This window comes from Hippocampus guttulatus, chromosome 4 (genome assembly GCF_054856545.1).
Source record: "Hippocampus guttulatus isolate MCC_2025c chromosome 4, RoL_Hgut_1.0, whole genome shotgun sequence".
In the NCBI taxonomy this organism is placed as follows: Eukaryota; Metazoa; Chordata; class Actinopteri; order Syngnathiformes; family Syngnathidae; genus Hippocampus; species Hippocampus guttulatus.
In genome coordinates this window covers 22,744,838-22,763,547 of record NC_141264.1, presented here as the reverse complement: position 1 = coordinate 22,763,547, position 18,710 = coordinate 22,744,838, and the positions used below count along the sequence as shown (strand labels likewise).

At 43.4% G+C, this 18,710-nt stretch overlaps 1 protein-coding gene across 4 annotated transcripts; it reads right to left on the bottom strand.

The window, feature by feature from the left end:
* Positions 1-461: 461 nt before the first annotated feature.
* Positions 462-18,116, bottom strand: LOC147206667 (suppressor of tumorigenicity 7 protein homolog). Of its 4 annotated transcripts, none has more exons than XM_086108394.1 (16): positions 17,882-18,116; positions 14,069-14,104; positions 9,105-9,187; positions 7,141-7,300; positions 6,748-6,802; positions 5,985-6,100; positions 5,832-5,907; positions 5,113-5,267; positions 4,933-5,030; positions 4,706-4,835; positions 4,297-4,369; positions 3,463-3,565; positions 3,186-3,336; positions 2,935-3,027; positions 2,030-2,169; positions 462-1,336 (listed from the first exon to the last, which is right to left on the bottom strand). In XM_086108394.1, the coding sequence occupies exons 2-16, from the start codon at positions 14,088-14,090 to the stop codon at positions 1,241-1,243; spliced, it is 1,551 nt and encodes a 516-aa protein (XP_085964520.1). In that variant the 5' UTR covers positions 14,091-14,104; positions 17,882-18,116; the 3' UTR covers positions 462-1,240. The 4 variants fall into 4 exon arrangements, with proteins under 4 accessions (XP_085964520.1, XP_085964519.1, XP_085964523.1 ...); XM_086108393.1 differs by having other exon boundaries at positions 2,030-2,172; positions 17,882-18,115; XM_086108397.1 differs by having other exon boundaries at positions 4,706-4,820; positions 17,882-18,115.
* Positions 18,117-18,710: the final 594 nt, after the last annotated feature.

Sequence of the window (18,710 nt, the reverse complement as noted above, 5' to 3'; positions counted from 1 at the left end):
CCCAAAGCCAGTATCACTAAGTAAGATGACATTTTGTTGGCATGTCTATCATAGTAAATGCCTAGGTTATATATGTCTTGGGCGAGTGCTGGTTGTAATGATGTCACCTGAAGTCCAAAAACCTACTCGCCCACATTCCTAAGATTTGTCAGGTTGATTGACAGGCGCCTCAACGCTCCTCTATCAGCGCCCAGGGAATCACACAAACAAGGCAAAGCTTTGTTCGCTTTCGCGCTTGAGGTAACCTTGTCGTGTTTCGCGCTTGCCAACTCGTGTAAGCAGTCAGAAACGTGATGCAGATTTGATGAAGTGAATTCCTGGCGGGTAAGACATGAGAGGAAGCTGGAGTACCGGATAACAAAATAAATTCGTGCCACAGTCATAGGATGTTCCTGAGACAGAGGCTGCCTATGAGGGAGAAAGATAGTGCTAAACTCAAAGTAAGACAGAGTGCCATGTCATCAGGGAATTATTACATTTTTAATTGATGAACTTGATATTAATTTCTCAATAGAGAAATTTAAAACTACTCTTTCACAGGAGTCACAGTATTTGGACTAATGGCACCCCCTAGTGGACACACACAGACAAACAACCACCTCCGGACAATTTTGATTGTACAATCAGCCTGCCATGCATGTTTTTTGGAATGTGGGAGGAAACCGGAGTACCCGGAGAAAACCCACGCAAGCACGGGGAGAACATGCAAACTCCACACAGGGAGGCCGGAGCTGGAATTGAACCCAGTACCTCTGCACTGTGAGGTCGACGCGCTAACCACTGGACTACCGGGCCGCCCAGTAGTTAACTAGTCAAATTTAATTGTGTACTGGTAGGCCAAAGGTTGCACTGGCAGTGTGGGGGGGGGGGGGGGTTGCTCATGAGACATTTGTTCTATGAGTGGGCCGTATTCATTCTTCAAGAGTACTGAATTGAGGCTACTCGTACATGGACTAAGTCTTTGTATGTGACTCAAGGAGGCGGAGTCTGGTAGTAGTGAGTGAGCCTCAGGGCGAGGGCAGTGGTCGACAACCGATTCTGCATGAGTGTACTCACTGCGTTTTAATGTTGGGGGGGGGGGTCACGAATGATGAACCGCGACATAGTGAGGGAACACTATGTTGTGTCCCCTCCCCCCCATTTTTTTAATGATGGCAACTTGTTTTTGTACAACAAAGATTTTTTTTTAAATAATCCAAAAAACAAAACAAAACAAAAACAAAAAAAAGAGTCAAGTTTGTCAGATGCGTGTGAGCTGGTGCCAGAGGCTGGACGGCAGGATGCTCTCCACTTTCTCCATGATGAAGTTGAGTGGTGCAAACAGCGTGCTCAGGAACTGGAAATACACAAGTGGGATTTTATGAGAAAAATAGATAACATGAAAGAAAGAAAGAAAGAAGGCATACATCTATTCGACTAAAAAGAAAATATACATATTTTAAACAAAGTTTTCACCCCAAAACACCAGTTTATAACCCCTCACCCCCCAAAAATAATTGAGAAAACAGGCCTTTTGTGAAAAACATGCCAAGCAGAACAGTGGTTGACGGTAATGTTTTTTTGTATTTGTGGCACAACAAACTGTAAAACTACAAAATCAAGACTGGGAAATGGCTTTGGATGGCAATTTTTTTTTTACAGATATAAAACTAAGATGTGCGTTTTGAGTGATGCTGACTCACTGCATGGCACTCACTGCATCAGCGACTTTTAAAATTTGACTTATTTCTCACAGACTCGGGAGTTTGTATTCTCTTTACATTGGCTTACAAATTCAAATTTCACAGTGCTGGTGAGACTGTTGAAAATCATGTTTGGCGAATATATATGTCGATGGTAAACAAATAAGAGGAAAATATTTTCATTTACGTTTCCTTTTGGAACTGACAATAAAAGTTAATATCTTTTAATACTTGGATGAAAACGATGTTCAAATGGGACTACATTTGAATGATGACCATTTCTGTGACAGTATTGACATCATTTCCAACATTTCCACGTGGGAGTGTGCTTGAGCGTGTGTGCTAACCGCTTTGGCAAAGACGCCCATGAGTTCCGGGAACTGATGCGTGAGCAAAGCCAGCATGGCGGTGAAGGAGCAGAGGCCGGCCGTGAAGAGGATGAAGAAGGGGAGCTCCTTCTTGGGGTACACCGACACCTCGTGGAACACTGCTTTACACGCACACAAACGCACACAAAGCGGCAAGTCAGCGACGTGGTCACGGGGCTGGAAGTGGGCGGAGTTAAAGGAGTTTACAGTCAAACCTCAACTACTCTGTACATTTTCTCTAGAAAGGAACAATTTGGAAATGTGCCTCTTGGCAAATTTGCCGACTCTTTCTGCAATGCGCAAAGATTCCTTTCGAAGGCGCCACTTGCATGGAGGAGCAGCTAGTCGGCCAAGCTTGAGAGCGAATAGCAACGTGATGTAATATTCCAATCGAGGTCAGACAGGTAGGCCGGTCTCTTTGTGGGTTTGACGGGCGAGAAAGCAGGGTGGTACACTTCTCAAGATGATGGCAGAAAAAAAGTCCAGATTGCTAATGGCAGTCGTGGTCGTCAACATTTCACAAATATCATAAATCAAGGCGACAGACATCCCAGACTCCTCTCACTCCTAGCGCATTGTTTTGCAAATCCAATTATGTGTAACCAAATTGTGTTTGGCGGCATCGTCTGAGGTATATTTAAGGTTTAAATCATGAAAATAGTCAATTTAACGCGTTTTTGTACTTTAATTGCGATTTGTATCAGGGCTTGGTCGCTAACACCTACAAATAAGGAGGGCTCACTGTAATGCCGACAATAAATGAAACATACTGAGGAAAAAATACAACAGATCACTGAGACATCAGTGAGACATCAGCAAAACTCGCAGGACTTCGGCTTGGCGTCAATATGTGTGTGCGTGTGTGTGTGTGGCGCCTGCCTTACTGGGTAGCAGCTCTCTGTCTGCCGTCTCTGTGCAGATGGGATAAGGGTAGAAGAGATGACCTTTTTCCAAAGGGTACGGGATCATTCTGAACGCTACACACATGGAAACATCTGATGAGTACAAGTTGATAGAGTGCATCACGAAAGAATTCACACTTTTTTTTCGCCCTCCCCCTTTTCGGCCATTTTGGAATAAGTACGTATCATATAAAGATGTGAGGGGAAAAAAAATGAAGTGCTGCCCGACTTACTGCCCTCCCAGGTGCAGTGCAGCAGATTGAGCGCTCCCTCGATGCGCTTCCAGTGCTGCAGGTGGAAGAAGGCGTACGCGATGGCCTCGCTGTCTCCTCGCTTGAGGATGTGCTCTGGAGGAAGGATCAGACTCTTCATCTCCAGAAGGTACTGGGAAGGAGTCACGGCGCAGAGAAAGAACACAGTCTGTCACGGGACCACCAACACGCCTTTGTGTGTGTGTGTGTGTGTGTGTGTGTGTGTGTGTGTGTGTGTGTGTGTGTGAGAGACACTGACTTTGGGAACGTGAGGGTTGAACTCCACAGCTCTGTGAATTGCTTCTACTGCATTCATCTCCGCGGTGCTCAAACCTCGTCTAGACGCAGCTTCTGGAGAGAACCTGAATGGACGCACACATACACATAGCAGCAGTGTAGAAAGTTTCAGAGTTCCAAAATAGATGCCTGTGACGTGCAGGTATTCTTTTTTATTTTTTGTGTCGACTTGGAGTCGCCACCCTGATGTTTCACAGTACTGCAGAGTTATCCGTCGAGCGACGTGACAGTCAGCGAATGCCGATTGTCGAATTGTCTGGCTGTTTACTGGCTCAAGTTTAGCCGCTCCAAGTGTTCGGCGACAGTGTCAGTTGAGGCTATCAGCAGGTTGCCCAAGAATGCGCTTGCGTTTACTGTATTTTCTGATTGTACTGTCTACATTCCCTTCGTGCTAACTATCTGTGGAGAGATTACAATTTGTTATCACTCGGGGTGGTAGCCTCGATTAAATTGGCTCACCGTTTCACTTTTAACGAGATGTGCCGTTTGTGTAACTTAAGCCACTTGTACTTTGCAATAGGCACGATGCACTTTGCCTTCTTTTATTAAGTATGATCCCAAACTTTTTGAGCTAACTAGTTAGTTTAATGTTGTGACCTGGGCCATGCAGCGTCTTGTCGTGTGGCATTTATGTGTGTATGTGTCGTGGTAGTCTGTTGTTCAGTGCCGTGTGACATTTAATTTGTGTAGTATGTAGCGTCACTGAGTGTCATTAAAGGTTGTGTCTGCTTTGTTCGTGTGGTGCAGTGGTTAGTCATGTCGTGCACAGCGAGTAGTGTCGAGAAGCGCGACTCACTTGTCTGACACGGCTCTGGCTTTGAGCAAAGCTGCAGTGTAGCATATTGTTGCCGATTTGGGTAAGCTGATATCTGTCACAAACACAAACATACACGCACGCACACACAACTACTACTTATTGAAGGGGAGGCATCAAGTCTATTACTAGTTAGTGTGCAGTGCAAGATCATCAATGGGCCAGTTGCACTTAATTAGTCTGAAAATTATTTGATTTACTCCCAAAAATGATGTTCATTCTTCTAACTATGCCAGTGACGTATAGTGACAGGCAGAGACATTCAATGCTTTTCCTGTATATTGACATGCGTGTGTCATACTCTGACACATGACCTGTACAGCCTGCATCTTGTTTCTTAGTGTGCCTCATATACTGACGTGTGTGCGTGCGTGCGTGCGTATGGTCGTACCATCGTACTTGGCAAGTACGGCCTGCACGTCGGCGTAATTTTGCAACTCCAGCAGTGACTCCAGCAGGTTTTCGTGGATGTTGAACATACTGAGAAGAGGGAACTCCTTCATTAACTGGAAAACACACAACTGTTGTTACATGTAATAGCAGACACGGGGCGACGCACACGTCAGCGGACACGCGATGTTTGGGTGTGAATCGGCGTGGATGCATTTTATGACTTACATCTCTCATCATCTTCACCGCCTCTCTCGTCCGGCCAAGCTTTCTGGAGCACATGGCCAGTCTCCTCTTGATGTACACTAACACGTTGGTGTCTCTTCCTGAGGAAACGAGGTCAAACACTTCCATGATACAGGGGACATCGAATTGTAAAGTTTCTTTTTCATGTGTGTGGCTACTCACTGTGCTGGGCTTCGTACTGCGTGCCGTGGTGCTGTAGCTGCTGGCTGCGGCGGTAGCATCCCTCACCGGCTTTCAGCGCCTGTTTGAACAAGCGCTCAGCCTCCATGATGGTGGTGGCCTCCTCCTCTGCCAGGAGGATGTACGCCGTCGCGCAGCTGTTTCGTAACGACAACGCGTTTAGCTTGGAATAGCCTTTTGTAGCAGCTGAAAGTTAGTGCCGGGGTTCCACAAGGTAACGTGCTTCACCCACTTACATTTTCATGATTGAAACTATCATTTACTATCTGAAACTCAATGATCTTTATTAACTGGGGCGTTAAGAAGACATTTTGTGACTATTTATTTTGTAATTTTTTTCTGTGTGTGTTGTGTGTCATTTAATATCTAGAAACGCTTATCACTCTCTGCCCACAAACACCCCTTAAAAAAAAGGTGCAATTGGCGGCTGTTAAATGTTATTTTTCAATACAATGATACCTTGGCCGACAAGTTTATTTTGTTGTGTAACCACACTCGCATCTCAATTTGCATCTCAATTCACTGAAATTCACTGAAATTATTCATTGGAACGAGTATCACTTGTTCCCTCACTCTGTTCATCTTTCCGATGAATCGCATCACTTCCCACCCCATCCTTCACTTTCTCATCCTAGTTTGGTACATTTTTCTTTTCACCCATCCCTTCATCCTGGAGAAGAAATAGGACAAGTGTTACGTACTCTTCCAGTTCCAGAGCTTCGTGTGCGGCCGAGATGCGTGCTTGCGGGTTTCTCTCCCTCCATGCCTTCTGCATGACTGATGAAAACAAAGAAATAAAGAGTTTTAGCATCAAGAAGGTCTGGAACGGCACACTAGAAAGAGGTGAAACTAACTGGCGTCGGCGGGCCGCAGGTGGTCAGAGTCGCAGGTGAAGAAGGTTTGGTGGTCCTGGGCCGACAAGTTCATGTCGTAGTACGTCAGTGGCTCTCGGCCGGTCACCCATGTGTACCTGAGGAACACCGGGACAGAATCAACAACTTTGTCCTGCAGAGTGGGTATAAAAAAAGCTCAAGCTGACAAATGACGCAGGTCTCATTATTCTGAAACAATTGCTATGGGTTGCGAAGGCGACATATACGGGTACTTGCACTTCGGGTAAGCTACAGGTTAATTCTGTTTGGAGTAATATGAAGGTGTCTTGGGATTGCAGTTTATGAGGTGGCGTAGTGGGGTGACAATTATTTTTCGTTTTTCCGATATTACGCCAGATCTCTGTCCATATGTCAATTGCTCGTGGTTATTCTTCCACATGAAACTCATCCGAGCACAACTTTATGAGAAAAGTAACGTCCCTAAACGCTTCACAATGAGTAATCGTTGCGTTCCAATACTTTTGTCCTTATAGTGTGCAAGAAGCAGAGAGAAGAGAGAACAAGAGAGGGAATCATGAAAAAGTGAAGATCAAGACGTCGAAAGATAAAAGAAGTGGGAGGGAAACCAGTCGGCGATGAAAACGAGCGAGTGCGATTAGAGGGAACGTCTCAAAGGCGGCAAGGAGGAGGAATGCCAGCGTGAAGGCGACTCAACATGAAAGAGACCCAAAAGACAGACCGACAGAAAAAAGAATATGTGAGGGGTTTCACTTCTGTCACTTACCGATTGTACTCGGCTCCTCGAAATAAATTCAACGGGTTTCTCCAAACTTTACATTCTGTAGAAGAGAGAGAGTACTTTTATTCATTTTTTTCGGTCAAAGAAGGCAAGCTTAGAAATAGCAGGCGTGTAAACAGAAGCTAAGTCCTGAAACGCCAAGACAGATATGATAACTAAGAATTAAAAGGGACCAACTTGTCCCGCCTCCCCACTCCAAAATGGAGAACGTGCTCCATTTTAAGCGGGGAAACAGTCAGTCTGAGGTGAAACAAGACAGGTGCCGAGACATCATCTTCACTTTGAGTTTCCATCATGTCATACAGTACGTGTTTAAAAAGAAGTTAACCCAGCACTAAAAGGAGCTGGCGGTAGACGGTGAGCGTCCAGGCTACTCACCCGACACACTTTGCCGACTTGAGTCAGCTTCACCATTGCTGGTGCTGGAGCTGCTGGGGGAGCTGCTGTCCACGCCGCCCAGCAGGGGGCGCAGGTGGCTCACAGACACCTGCTCGATGAAGGAGGTGCCGTACTTCCTGAAGTACCACCACTCAAAGATCTGCAAGAGAAGGAGAAGCGGCAACCATTGGAAGAGGGGTCTTGAAAATGTAATCCAGGCCAACTAAATATTGCAGTTCAGTATTATGAGTTTGAAATGATAATGAAGGAATTTGAAGTCATTAACATAAACATAAAATTGACTTGTTGTGCAGCATGATCCTGGCTGATCCCTAAAAACAAACAAACAAACAAACAAAAAACCCCGCTGCCACCTGCTGGACAGATATGAAATGATTTACAATGCAGACAAGCCTGATCGTCAGTCAGGGGCTGCTTACGTCATGGGTAGGTGGCTGTCGTGTCTTTTTTGGACGCATTTATACGTCATGGGGAATAAAAGCATTCAACCAACTTAATTTTGTATTCATTCACGTCAATAATTGGGGAATTTGTTGAAAATAATTAAAGAAGCAAAAAGTAGTAAATAATTTTACATGAGGGTCCACGAATTTTATTTTATATAATTGAACAAATGTTTTACATATCATTTATATGTACAACTAATTTGTTGAAATTATTCTTTTGCTAATTTATCATCAATACATGTATAAAAACATGAATAAAATACAGATTTGACATACACATTTTTACTTTTTTTTACTTTTTACTCATCTTCAAATAAGCTGGCCCAATTTTGGTTAAAAAAATCAAATATTGTGGATAAAATGTATAAAAACATGAATAAAACACACATGTAACATACACATTTTTACTTTTCTTTTTTTCACTTTTTACTCATCTTCAAATAAGATGGCCCAATTGTTGGTTAACTCATTCAGTACCAGCCAATTCTAGACCAAGTCTGAAAAGACGTTTAAAAACGTCTTTGGGAGTGAATGAGTTAAAAAGAAAATCTCAAATGTGGCCCGTGAGCACAAAAACTTTCCTACTGTTGCATTGGAATGATGTCAGCAACAATACACGGTGGAGTTCAATTAGATGCGTGGAGTTGTGGAGCAACACGGCGTCCATTAACTCAAGGTTTTGAAGGATGCTAGAAGACAATGTTAATGACCACGGGTGTTCCAGCACTTTACCCTAAGTGCAATGCTGTTGCAAAATGCAAACATAAATGCTTTCTTATTGCTCAAGGTGAAACGTAATACTCATACTCTAGCTCTACTGTATTGCATTAAAAATGAAAGAAAAAAAATCCTATGAATTAATTGAGAAAACTGATAAATCGCCCAGCCCAAATTTACGTGTGTTAGCATGTTTTAAAAGGACATCAGGACAAATTTGCTCATAAGCCTCAATTTGGTGTTAAAGACGCCACCTGGCCGCTCGCGCTTAGGCGGAATTACAACTTTCGCGAATTGTCTCGAGGAGCGCGTGCGAAGATGAGGAGCCTGCAGGGAACAAACGAGCCTAATTAGCAGATGAGCTATTTTAAAGCCGCACGGCGACACAGAAACTGAAGAGGTAAATAAGAATGAACAGATTTGCTTCAGTCGTCCCGATCCCGGCCGATTGCTAGTTCATGGCGGGGCACATAGAGATGAACAATGAACTGGTCGTCAGTCAATGTCAGGGCACGCCTAAACAAACAACGGATGGCAAGTCATAATGGTTTAAATCCCTTTTGGTTTTGTTGCCAGTCATTTTCAAGCCACCAATCAACAGACGGCAGAGTGTTGAGCACCGCCTTAGGCGAGCATTCGAAAAAGCACCAATCAGGACAATTCGGGTTGGATATTTGGGGTTTAGCGTTTTTCGCTTCCACTTTCAGCGGAAAGACACTAAAATGTCATTGTTAAAACGTAGCCCTGCTTTACTGCGACGTAAACAAAGTGCGCTCTTACCAAAATGAGTCCTGATATGAGGGAGGAGGTGCCCGTCAGAGCCACGTAGAACTTGGGTGTCAGGGTGTTGAGAAACATGCTTACTGCGGAGAGACCAGGCAGAAAGATGGCGGATGAGTAAAAGTTCAGGAAAAAAAAATGACTGAGTGATTCATTGTGGACAATTTTCAGTCACTTTTAGTTGTGTTATTTCTAACAAGGAAGTCGGAGGAATCTTGTATGGTTTCCTGGTTTACACATTCAAGTTCTTTTTCTTTCCCCTTCACTTTAATGGCTATTTGGTGGGAATGGGGACCTCGCCCCGCCACCAATAGCAGATTTTTTTATTTTTTTTAGCATTTATACTGAACTGTAATTTCATATAAATGCTATAGCATGATGGGAAAGGACTACTATTACTGTACTATTGTTAAAATGAAGCTCCTCAACTCACTATAGCTTAATGTGGAAGGGAAAAAAAGATTTAAAAATATGGTCATAAAACCTACATATTTAGATATGTTTTAGAGGAATTTATTGAAGGAGGGAAGGAAGGAATAAAGGATGGAGAGAGGAAGAATGAATTCATCATGGAAGAAAGAGAGGAAGGGGCTCGCCAGTGGCTCCACCAGGTCAAAACACACAAACACAGACTGGAAACCCTATCACTGGTCTTGAAACCCAAACCCTTATTTTAAACCTTAACCCTGGCTTGGAAACACAATTTCAAACCCTAAACCGGGCTAGGCTAAAATTGCAATCCTGGTTTTAAACTTAAACCCTTACCCTGTCTTGAAACCTCACTTTGAAACCTTAACCCTTATTTCAAAATCAACCATGTTTTAAAACCATAACCCAGGCTGGAATCTTCCAATCAAACCCATACGCTGATCTTGAAACACTAATATTTAGCATTAATTTATAGCAAGTACATACCACTTCCTACAGCCTGCATTTCCCATTGCATAGTATCAGTTTTATTTACTACAAATGTCGCGAAGAAGATGGACCTTCGAGTGTCTGGTTTGTCATTCATCAAGAAGTGGCGAGCGCGCTCGGAACAAAGGCGGCACTCAGATGAGCGGCGGGCCAGCCCGGTCGACACGTGTGCAAACAGAACGCAGCTGCTCGGCCATTGAGTGTCGTGGAGTGGAGCCTCTCGTCCTTTTCAGAATGAGCTCATTGACGACGACTACTGCTGCTGCTCCTGACTCTTCATCCTCTTCCAGTCACGCAGTTAGTGCACACTCCAGTATATTTGCCTAACGTAGGAGTAGCTGGCCAGTCTCGTGCTGCTCCGGTAGAATTAAATACCCATCAAACGCATTAAATTCAAATGTAACTCAATCGTAAAACACTCCACCTTTTCATCCCGTGTGACAAGCGTACGGAGGTTAGTGCGGTAAGCTAATGCAGCAGTCTACGTCTCCACTCAACATCACAAACAGGTGGACTCAAATAGAACACCGGGATCCAAATCAAAGTCATTTGGCTAACAAAAAGTTGGTCAACGACAGATATGGCCAAGCCAACTAATGAGGTAGAGACAAACAGGAAGTGTAAAACTACCAAAAACTATCTTCATTTTATCAAAATGGAGTCAGACTACGTTTACATGGAATCAATATTCAAGTTAAAGTAAAAAATTCTGATTTCTGAAACATTTGGAATAACGTGAGCAGAGAGTTACTCCCATTTTTGAAAGAGATGATGGAGACTTTTGGCCATCACGACAGAGACAAACCTACCAAAATAAAATTAGCCACAGCATTAGCATGGCTAAAACAAAGTGAGGAAGCAGAATCCTGCTAAAATAAAAGCAACACCAGCCATTCAAATTTGTTCACAAAAAGTCGACCCGATCAATCAGAAAATACATTTCGTAGCAACATTAGCATGTCATAATAATGACAAAAGGGGTCAATCAAAGTTCCTTGATTCACAAAGTTATTCCGGCTCACCAAAGAAACACCCCACTGTGGACTGCTGCCATTGGCTCATTGCGCAAGTGGCAGCAGACAGAAGCAATCGCACGCCACTGTGCCACGAGTAACCCGACAGCGCCGGCCGGCCGGCCATCAGATTACACGGTTCGGAATGAAGCTGGGCGGGGACTGCGGAAGGGTCCTACAGCGCGTAACCTGGGCAACCTCCAAAGCAGAGTGGAGGCTCCTCTTTGCTCGTTTCCACGCACAAATGTGTGAATTAGTTTAGGAATGCACTGTATTCATTATAAAGCCATCGCTTCATCAACTTTGGTCATAACACAACGCACATCAAAAGCCTTCGTCTTGGAGTAACAAGACACGTTCAATGATCGGATTGTGCGCCGTAAGAGAAGATTAGCGTCTTACAATCAATCAGGCACGACGTGGGCACTGAATACCTTCATTAGCATTTGATGCAGTCGACATTTTTCTTTTAATGTCGTCAACAACACAATGCAAATCGAGCTTCTTTTGTTTGGTTTAACCCTTTCATGCACCCTGTAATCCGATAACATGCTCAACTGTCCACTGTAGTATCCGCTGTCTCTGAAAGTGTTAAGCAAACGTAATGCTAATTAATTCCACTTTTCCGCGGGATGATCACGCTTCATGCAAATGTCATGTCGTTACAGGACATTCCGCCGTGACACCAAACTCTTTTGTCTTCATTAAAATCGAATCGATTGGCTCGTTCTGGGACTAATGATGTCATACTCATTACATACAAATAGATAAGAAAGGTCAATTCAACTTTTCCGAGGCAGGATTGGGTTTCTTTCTTTTTACATGTTGGTTTTCATGAATATCAATTACATTTATCTAATTAATTTTAGTTTGAAAGACATCCTGCGATTAAAAAAACAACAACAATTATAACCTGGAAATGTCAGCATTTTTACATTTTATGAAGTGACATTGAGATATAACGCAGCACAATTTTGACCGATTAGCATTCGATCCATTGGTCAATTTCGTTTGCGACGGCAATGCAAATGAAGTCACTCTTTGTTGTTTCGTGTCATCCAGGCTTAACGTCGCACGTTTCTCCTTTATTAATATCCAATCCATACGTTAAGTGCTCCTCCTCTTCCTCTGTGGCTCGCTGCACTCGGAGCTCACAAGACAAAAATAGCCCGAGTCAGCAGTTACCACAGAAACCCGATCGCTCTCTCTCACTGGGCTGTTGTGATTACACCCCCTCCCTCCACCCCCATTTATTATTTTATTTAAACGAGTGTTACCATGGCAACACAGACAACTGCTTGCTGTCATTATACTAGCCAATGGTGGACAAACTGGAGCACGGCTGGTTGAAAAATGCCTCTGGACTGATGTGAAAATAGTGTCGCACCCTCACAAGCTGCTGCCAATCAAACATTGATCGTGAGCAGAAAAAATCCTGTCTACTGTAACAGCTAGCACGTTCCAGGCGTACAAGTGTTTCACGACCAGTTGTCAAAAATAAACACGCCGGTCACTTCATGAGGCTCTTAAATCAGTTCGATTTTCAGACTACAAAATGCCATCCTCTTACCGCGTGACCAAAACAAAGATGTTCGATCATTTTTGGTTTTCGGGTGAGCTCACGCTCAAATGAACACAGTCGGTCATTTTCAGAAACTGATTTAGATTACAGGCGGTACGGTGGGGGACTGGTTAGCATGTCCGCCTCACAGTGCAGAAGTGCAGGGTTCGATTGCGGCTATGGCCTTCCTGTGTGGAGTTTGCATGTTCTCCCCGTGCCTGCGTGGGTTTTCTTACGGGTAATCCAGTTTCCTCCCACATTTCGAAAACATGTATGGCAGGTTAATGGAACACTCTGAATTGTCCCGAGGTGTGATTGTTTAAAAAAATGTTTTCAAGCTACAAAAGAAAGTCATAGACAGTAAACACCAAAATTACACACACACACACACGCACACGCACACACACACGCACATGCACACGCACACACACGCAAACTTTTAGAAACTATTTACAGGAAGGCCTTACAGTGGCTCACGGTTAGCCATAGAAGATATTTTAAAATTCTGCTCGTGCGCTATAAATCACCGAATGGTTTTACATTAAGGAAACGCTAATTGACTCTGAACTCAGTAGTGCTCTGACGTCTGCAGACTCAAGTCAATTAGCGGAGCGCGGGTTTCAAAGCAAACACGGCGAAGCGGCATTTAGTCGTTATGCTGCACACAAATAGAATACGTTAGTTAGCCGACAGAAGTTGGGTTTTTGAGGATACAAAACGGATATTTTAATTGAAACTTGTCAGTCAATTGGAGAAGGGTTACCCTGAGTAGCAGACAAAAGGGGATTTTCTACAGGCAAGATCACACAAAAAAAAACGTTCCTGAGGAAGGCCTTTCTTTCCCTACACACACACATACACAAATAATAGTAAAAAAATTCGACGCAACTCATCATCCGAATTTCGTGCATTTTAGTTATGAGCCATTCAAAGTTGACTCGGCATTTTGAGCGAATCTTGTCACGTTGCTACCAAGAGGGTCATAAAAACACCGCAAATAGGTGAGTTTATCAGCAAATATCTGCGGGTAGTTTTCAGAGGGATAAAAAAACAAAACAAAACAAAAACAGGCAAATTGGTGAATTTTTGAAAAGCGTAACATAAATAAGCGTGTAATTACAATTAAATGTGTGTTTAGACAGGAGGCCATAGCATCTATTTTCTGATACATGACTACCCCCCCCGCCCCCCCCCCACACACACAGACAGACAGACACCTACATGTCCACACAGACAGCAGACACAGTCGGAAGCGGCAAGTGAGAGAATGTGAGGCAAATCTCGGCGGGACCACCAGCTAGCTTGTGGGGCTAAAATGGTAGATCCCGGATTTCTACCACCAGCAACAACAGAAAGAGTAAGAGGAACTGCACGACGGATGGATAGCGAGCAAGATACATCTGCAGTTTCCCTCCCGTGGTTGATTCAAACACACAAGAGGCAGGAAGGACGGTAGCGACGGCGGTACTTACGTGACGACTCTGTGCCGAACATGGCTGGATCGGGAGCTGTGATGGAGAGAAAGGAGGATGAGGAGGAGGAGAGGGATGGAGGGGGGGGGTGACAGAGAGAGGAGGGGAGGGGGTAGTGAGCAGGCAGCTACACAGCAGGGGTCATCAAAAAAACACAATGCAGCCGCCCGCCAGACGCGTAAAACGTCCCGGACGCCAAAAAATACAAAAGAGGCCTGGCGGAGCTTCACAAACGACACTCCTCAGCGTCGGTCAGAAGCAGTTAGCGGCTGGCATGCAGCCTCGCTCTCTTGCTTGCTCGCTCACATCCATCTTTATGCTTTTGTGTTGTCATTGCCCCTTGAAACGGGTTTGGGGGCGGGGGGTGGGGGGGGCATGAAGGAAGAAAAACCCGGGGACGGACGGCGAAGGTTCACTCAGACAATAGACACACGACACACGTGTGACGTCACAGCAAGGACGGATGGAAGAAAGGATGGATGGATGAGGAAGGAGGGAGCGAGACGGGACAGAAAGGCATGAAGGGCAAATGGAAACAAGTGAATGGATGAGAAACGAGGGTATGTTCATGTCACCATGGCTGACTAGCACAGGATGATGATTATTATTACCATTAAGAATCTCTCCATCTAATATGCATGTCAAGCCAAATTTGAATATAATGCAAATGGAAACAAATGACTTAAAAAAAATCGTTTTCACAGTTTGAAAATGCTTTTTACGACATCGTCATGTAAATCAACGGCTCATGACGACGCCATTCTGATCATTTTTTGAAGCTGATTTCAGATTTTTGGGGGGGCATTTGGAGAAATTGTTTTCAAAGTGGTTTACAAATGTTTCGGGCATTTTCGGCCTAAAAATGGAGGTCATGTAATGAAACAACCAAAATGACAATCATTATTTCAGCTAGTGGGGGGCCAGCCTAAAGCTACACGTACATCAAAACGCTGTGAGAAAACTATTAGCTTGCACGTGGTAACATTTAAAGACAAGCTATAGAGTATTTAGTGACAGCCTAGTCTCAGAATGAGATACAAGACCAGTTTTGAGGGCTGAACTTGAAAATTAACTACATTCAAATTGGACATGTCTACCAAATTCCATGTTGCTAAATTGAAATTCAAGAGCTGAATTTCCCCAAAATATCAGCTCTCACTAAACACGCAATAAGGGTATTTTAGGTCAACATCTGCAGGTTTAAATGAATGAGTGTAAGTCATTGTCACTTTTCCTTTTGCGCAGATAAAAATGCCTCTGGGGCTGATGTTAATTACATCAGAGGTTCCCTCCCCAAAGAGGAAGCATCCACTAGGAGCACATTTTCAAGCTTGGGCCCCCTGTGGCCCAACGCTCGTACCGTGAGCGTTTTTTTGTTTTCTTTGTAAGGACACCGACACAACATTTTCCGACAACCTGGAATTAGATAAACAAAGACGCACAGCAAAAATGTTTCGGTGACATTAAACACTAAAGTCAAAGTGAACTTTTGCAGTTTTTCAGACTTTGGAGGACACCTGGGAAATAGTGAGAGTAAATCTAAAATATATTTTTTAAATATTATGTGGAACACTCACGAGCCAATGGTAAGTCATCAAAATTTACCGCAAAGCTCTGCCTACACACCATCATGAAAAACACTTTCGCCATTAAGCGTCGCCCACTTGTCTCGTGTAAGTGGTTTAAATGTAGTAGCACGTGCACAAAATCTCCAAAATAAGGTCATCTTGAAAGGTGCCCACGGAAAATCTCCAAACTAACCATAAAACAGTTGTGGCTTCAAATTAAAATGGCACACCTTCCCTGTCCTTTTAGGTATGGCTGTTTGGGACTTGGGCGGCCCGGTAGTCCAGTGGTTAGCACGTCGGCTTCACAGTGCAGAGGTACCGGGTTCGATTCCAGCTCCGGCCTCCCTGTGTGGAGTTTGCATGTTCTCCCCGGGCCTGCGTGGGTTTTCTCCGGGTGCTCCGGTTTCCTCCCACATTCCAAAAACATGCATGTCAGGCTGATTGGACGCTCTAAATTGTCCCTAGGTGTGAGTGTGGGCGTGGATGGTTGTTCGTCTCTGTGTGCCCTGCGATTGGCTGGCAACTGATTCAGGGTGTCCCCCGCCTACTGCCCGGAGACGGCTGGGATAGGCTCCAGCACCCCCCGCGACCCTAGTGAGGATCAAGCGGTTCGGAAGATGGATGGATGGATGTTTGGGACTTTTTTGTGGCTCTTTTCATTATGGACATGCCAACCAAATTCAGTGTTGCTGAGTTGAACTGGCTTCGGGAACTTAAGTTTCATCACTAAACAGAACTAGGAACAGCGCCCACCGTAACAAGGCAGCTTTGCGTGGCTCACTCCAAATGTGGCTAATAGCAGCTAATAACATGCTAGCACTTATTAACCGTAATTAGCATTGCAGTACAGGTGACGAGCGCCGCTAATTCTGTCAGCCACTGAAATAGTTGTGTGTGCACGCCGTGTAAAAGCACCTTAACATGTGAGCCGTTAAAAAGACTTGGGAACAATGCACAAGCCGTAAACCCCCCTCGCCCACGCAAAAATCACACGCTAGCTAGCAGTTGCCAGGCAACTAAAAAGAAGCGCAAGAAACAAGATGAGGAGATGGAAGAAGGAAGAACCTCATCAGTTATGGCTCTGATGTGACAATTTTGCGCGACCTGAACGTTTACAGCTCAAGAATCAAATCTAAAATTTTGGAAGATACAGTAGTTTATCCATCCCGCTACATCTGTACTTTAAAATAAAATCTAAATAACACTTATACTGACATTTGTTTTTTTCCTCCCGTGCGTTATTTCAACTGATCCCCAAAAATCTTTGAAACGTTTTTTTTTTTTTTTGTACAAGTGGGATTTCTGAAAAATGTGTTTTAGTCAGGATGGTTCTAAACTAAGATGTTAAAGTCAATGACGTGTAGGCGAGGAAGTGAAAGTTCAACAAGTTCAAAGTCTTTACTTCCATAAATTTGTCATCCTGACATTTTGTTTAGAATGAAAAAGAGTGAACTTCACACTTGCATCATAATAAAAACGGTTAAAAATGACAGCGCATTCTTGTTGAGTTACTTCAAACGTGGTTAACTTATTTTTACACTTATGTGACCATTGAGAATGTAAAAAGAATGAGACGAAGTGCAAAGCTAAGTTTGGTTGCATTTACACAATGATGGAAAGAATAATGTACAAATCCTTTGTTACTGTATTAAATTTATTTTTCTGATGACCCTTTGACTTTTACTCCCTACATTTGAAAACAATGTATACATACTTTTTACGACTATTTTAATACATTTCTCAGTCAGACTTTTTGACTTGAGAAGAAGTTGAGTTAGTTGGCAGAGTACTGTTTGACCACCTCTGCCAACTCTACGCCCGAAAAAATGTTCCTCAAATATGACTTATATGGTAAAAATAATAATAATAATAATTCTAATACGTCAATTTTAGAAGATCATTTTCATTCCTATTATTTGCAATATTACAATAGTTACCTAAACATGACCAAGTTGCTAAGCCATTTAGCTTATTTGAGCTACACGAGATGGTTAAGATGTTAGGGACAGCTGTCAAGTGCCACACGGCAGTTTGACATTACAAAAAGTACATTTAATACACATTTAACCAACACGGATGCAAACGACCATGCAACATTTTTAAAATTGCAGTCGGCGTTGGTCTGTGCTAGCCAGCTAGCCGGCTAAGGAACTTTTTTGGTTTGTTTTAATATATTAAATGACAGTGGAGGCGTTATAATACTTGCGGCGGTAGGCTGAGTGGGAAGGTTATTTAAAGCGCTCACCTTTGTTTTTTTAGTGCGCGGTGCTCAGATGCCTATTCGTGGATAGCATTTCTTCCCCGCGCAAGTAGTGGCTCCGAAGGAACCGAACATGTGCCCGGTATCCAGCGGCAGGATCGTGGAGCGTCTGTCTGCTGGGATACGTGTCTGTTAGTGGTGTGTTCGTTGGCAGACAGGCTAACGTGAACCAAGCTAGCAGGAGTCAGCCAGCCAAGCCAATGTGGACTGTTTGTTAGCTCCCGCCCGCCTGACGGTGTCGCTGTGGGCCTCCTTGAAACACAGCATAGAGTTTTATCGGAGTAAAAGGTAAATACTGTATCGTCATCCTTTTGACAACAATAATTTCATTTTCATCCATCCATTATTTTAGCTGCTTTATTTCCATACACCGTGTATTAAACGTGATAATTAATTATGTTTTAAAACCATAAACTAAAAATAAATCACGATGCCAATTCGATGTATTTTTAATTCAAACTCAAACCTTTATTTTTTTGCACATCAGCACAGAATGCGAAATTTAATCCGGGTAAATATATGGAAAATAAAAAAGCAAAATTAAATGTAATCCATATAAACTGAATTTCTAACGACTTCCGGTGTTTTCGTGGTTACTGCTAAACTTGAACAATACTGTAGTCGTTAAAACTAAATAAAGTAAATAAAACACATTTATTTCACATGGATCCCTGTCCTCGTCGATATGGATATTTATCATTTAAATTTAACGATAGGTATCAGTCAGTGAAACGACAGCTAAAAATGTCAATAAAAGACAATTTTCTGTATTCATAAAGTTATTTTAATCTCTAACGTTCGTTTACCAATTTTT

Bases quoted from the DNA above. Each gene is read 5' to 3' on its own strand.
- LOC147206667 (XM_086108393.1), bottom strand. From the start codon at position 14,090: ATGTTCGGCACAGAGTCGTCAC. The intron at 4,370-4,705 runs GTACGACCATAC...TGTTTGTGACAG, and splicing joins CGTACTTGCCAAGTACGATG to ATATCAGCTTACCCAAATCG. The intron at 1,337-2,029 runs GTTAGCACACAC...GTGTATTTCCAG, and splicing joins TGGGCGTCTTTGCCAAAGCG to TTCCTGAGCACGCTGTTTGC.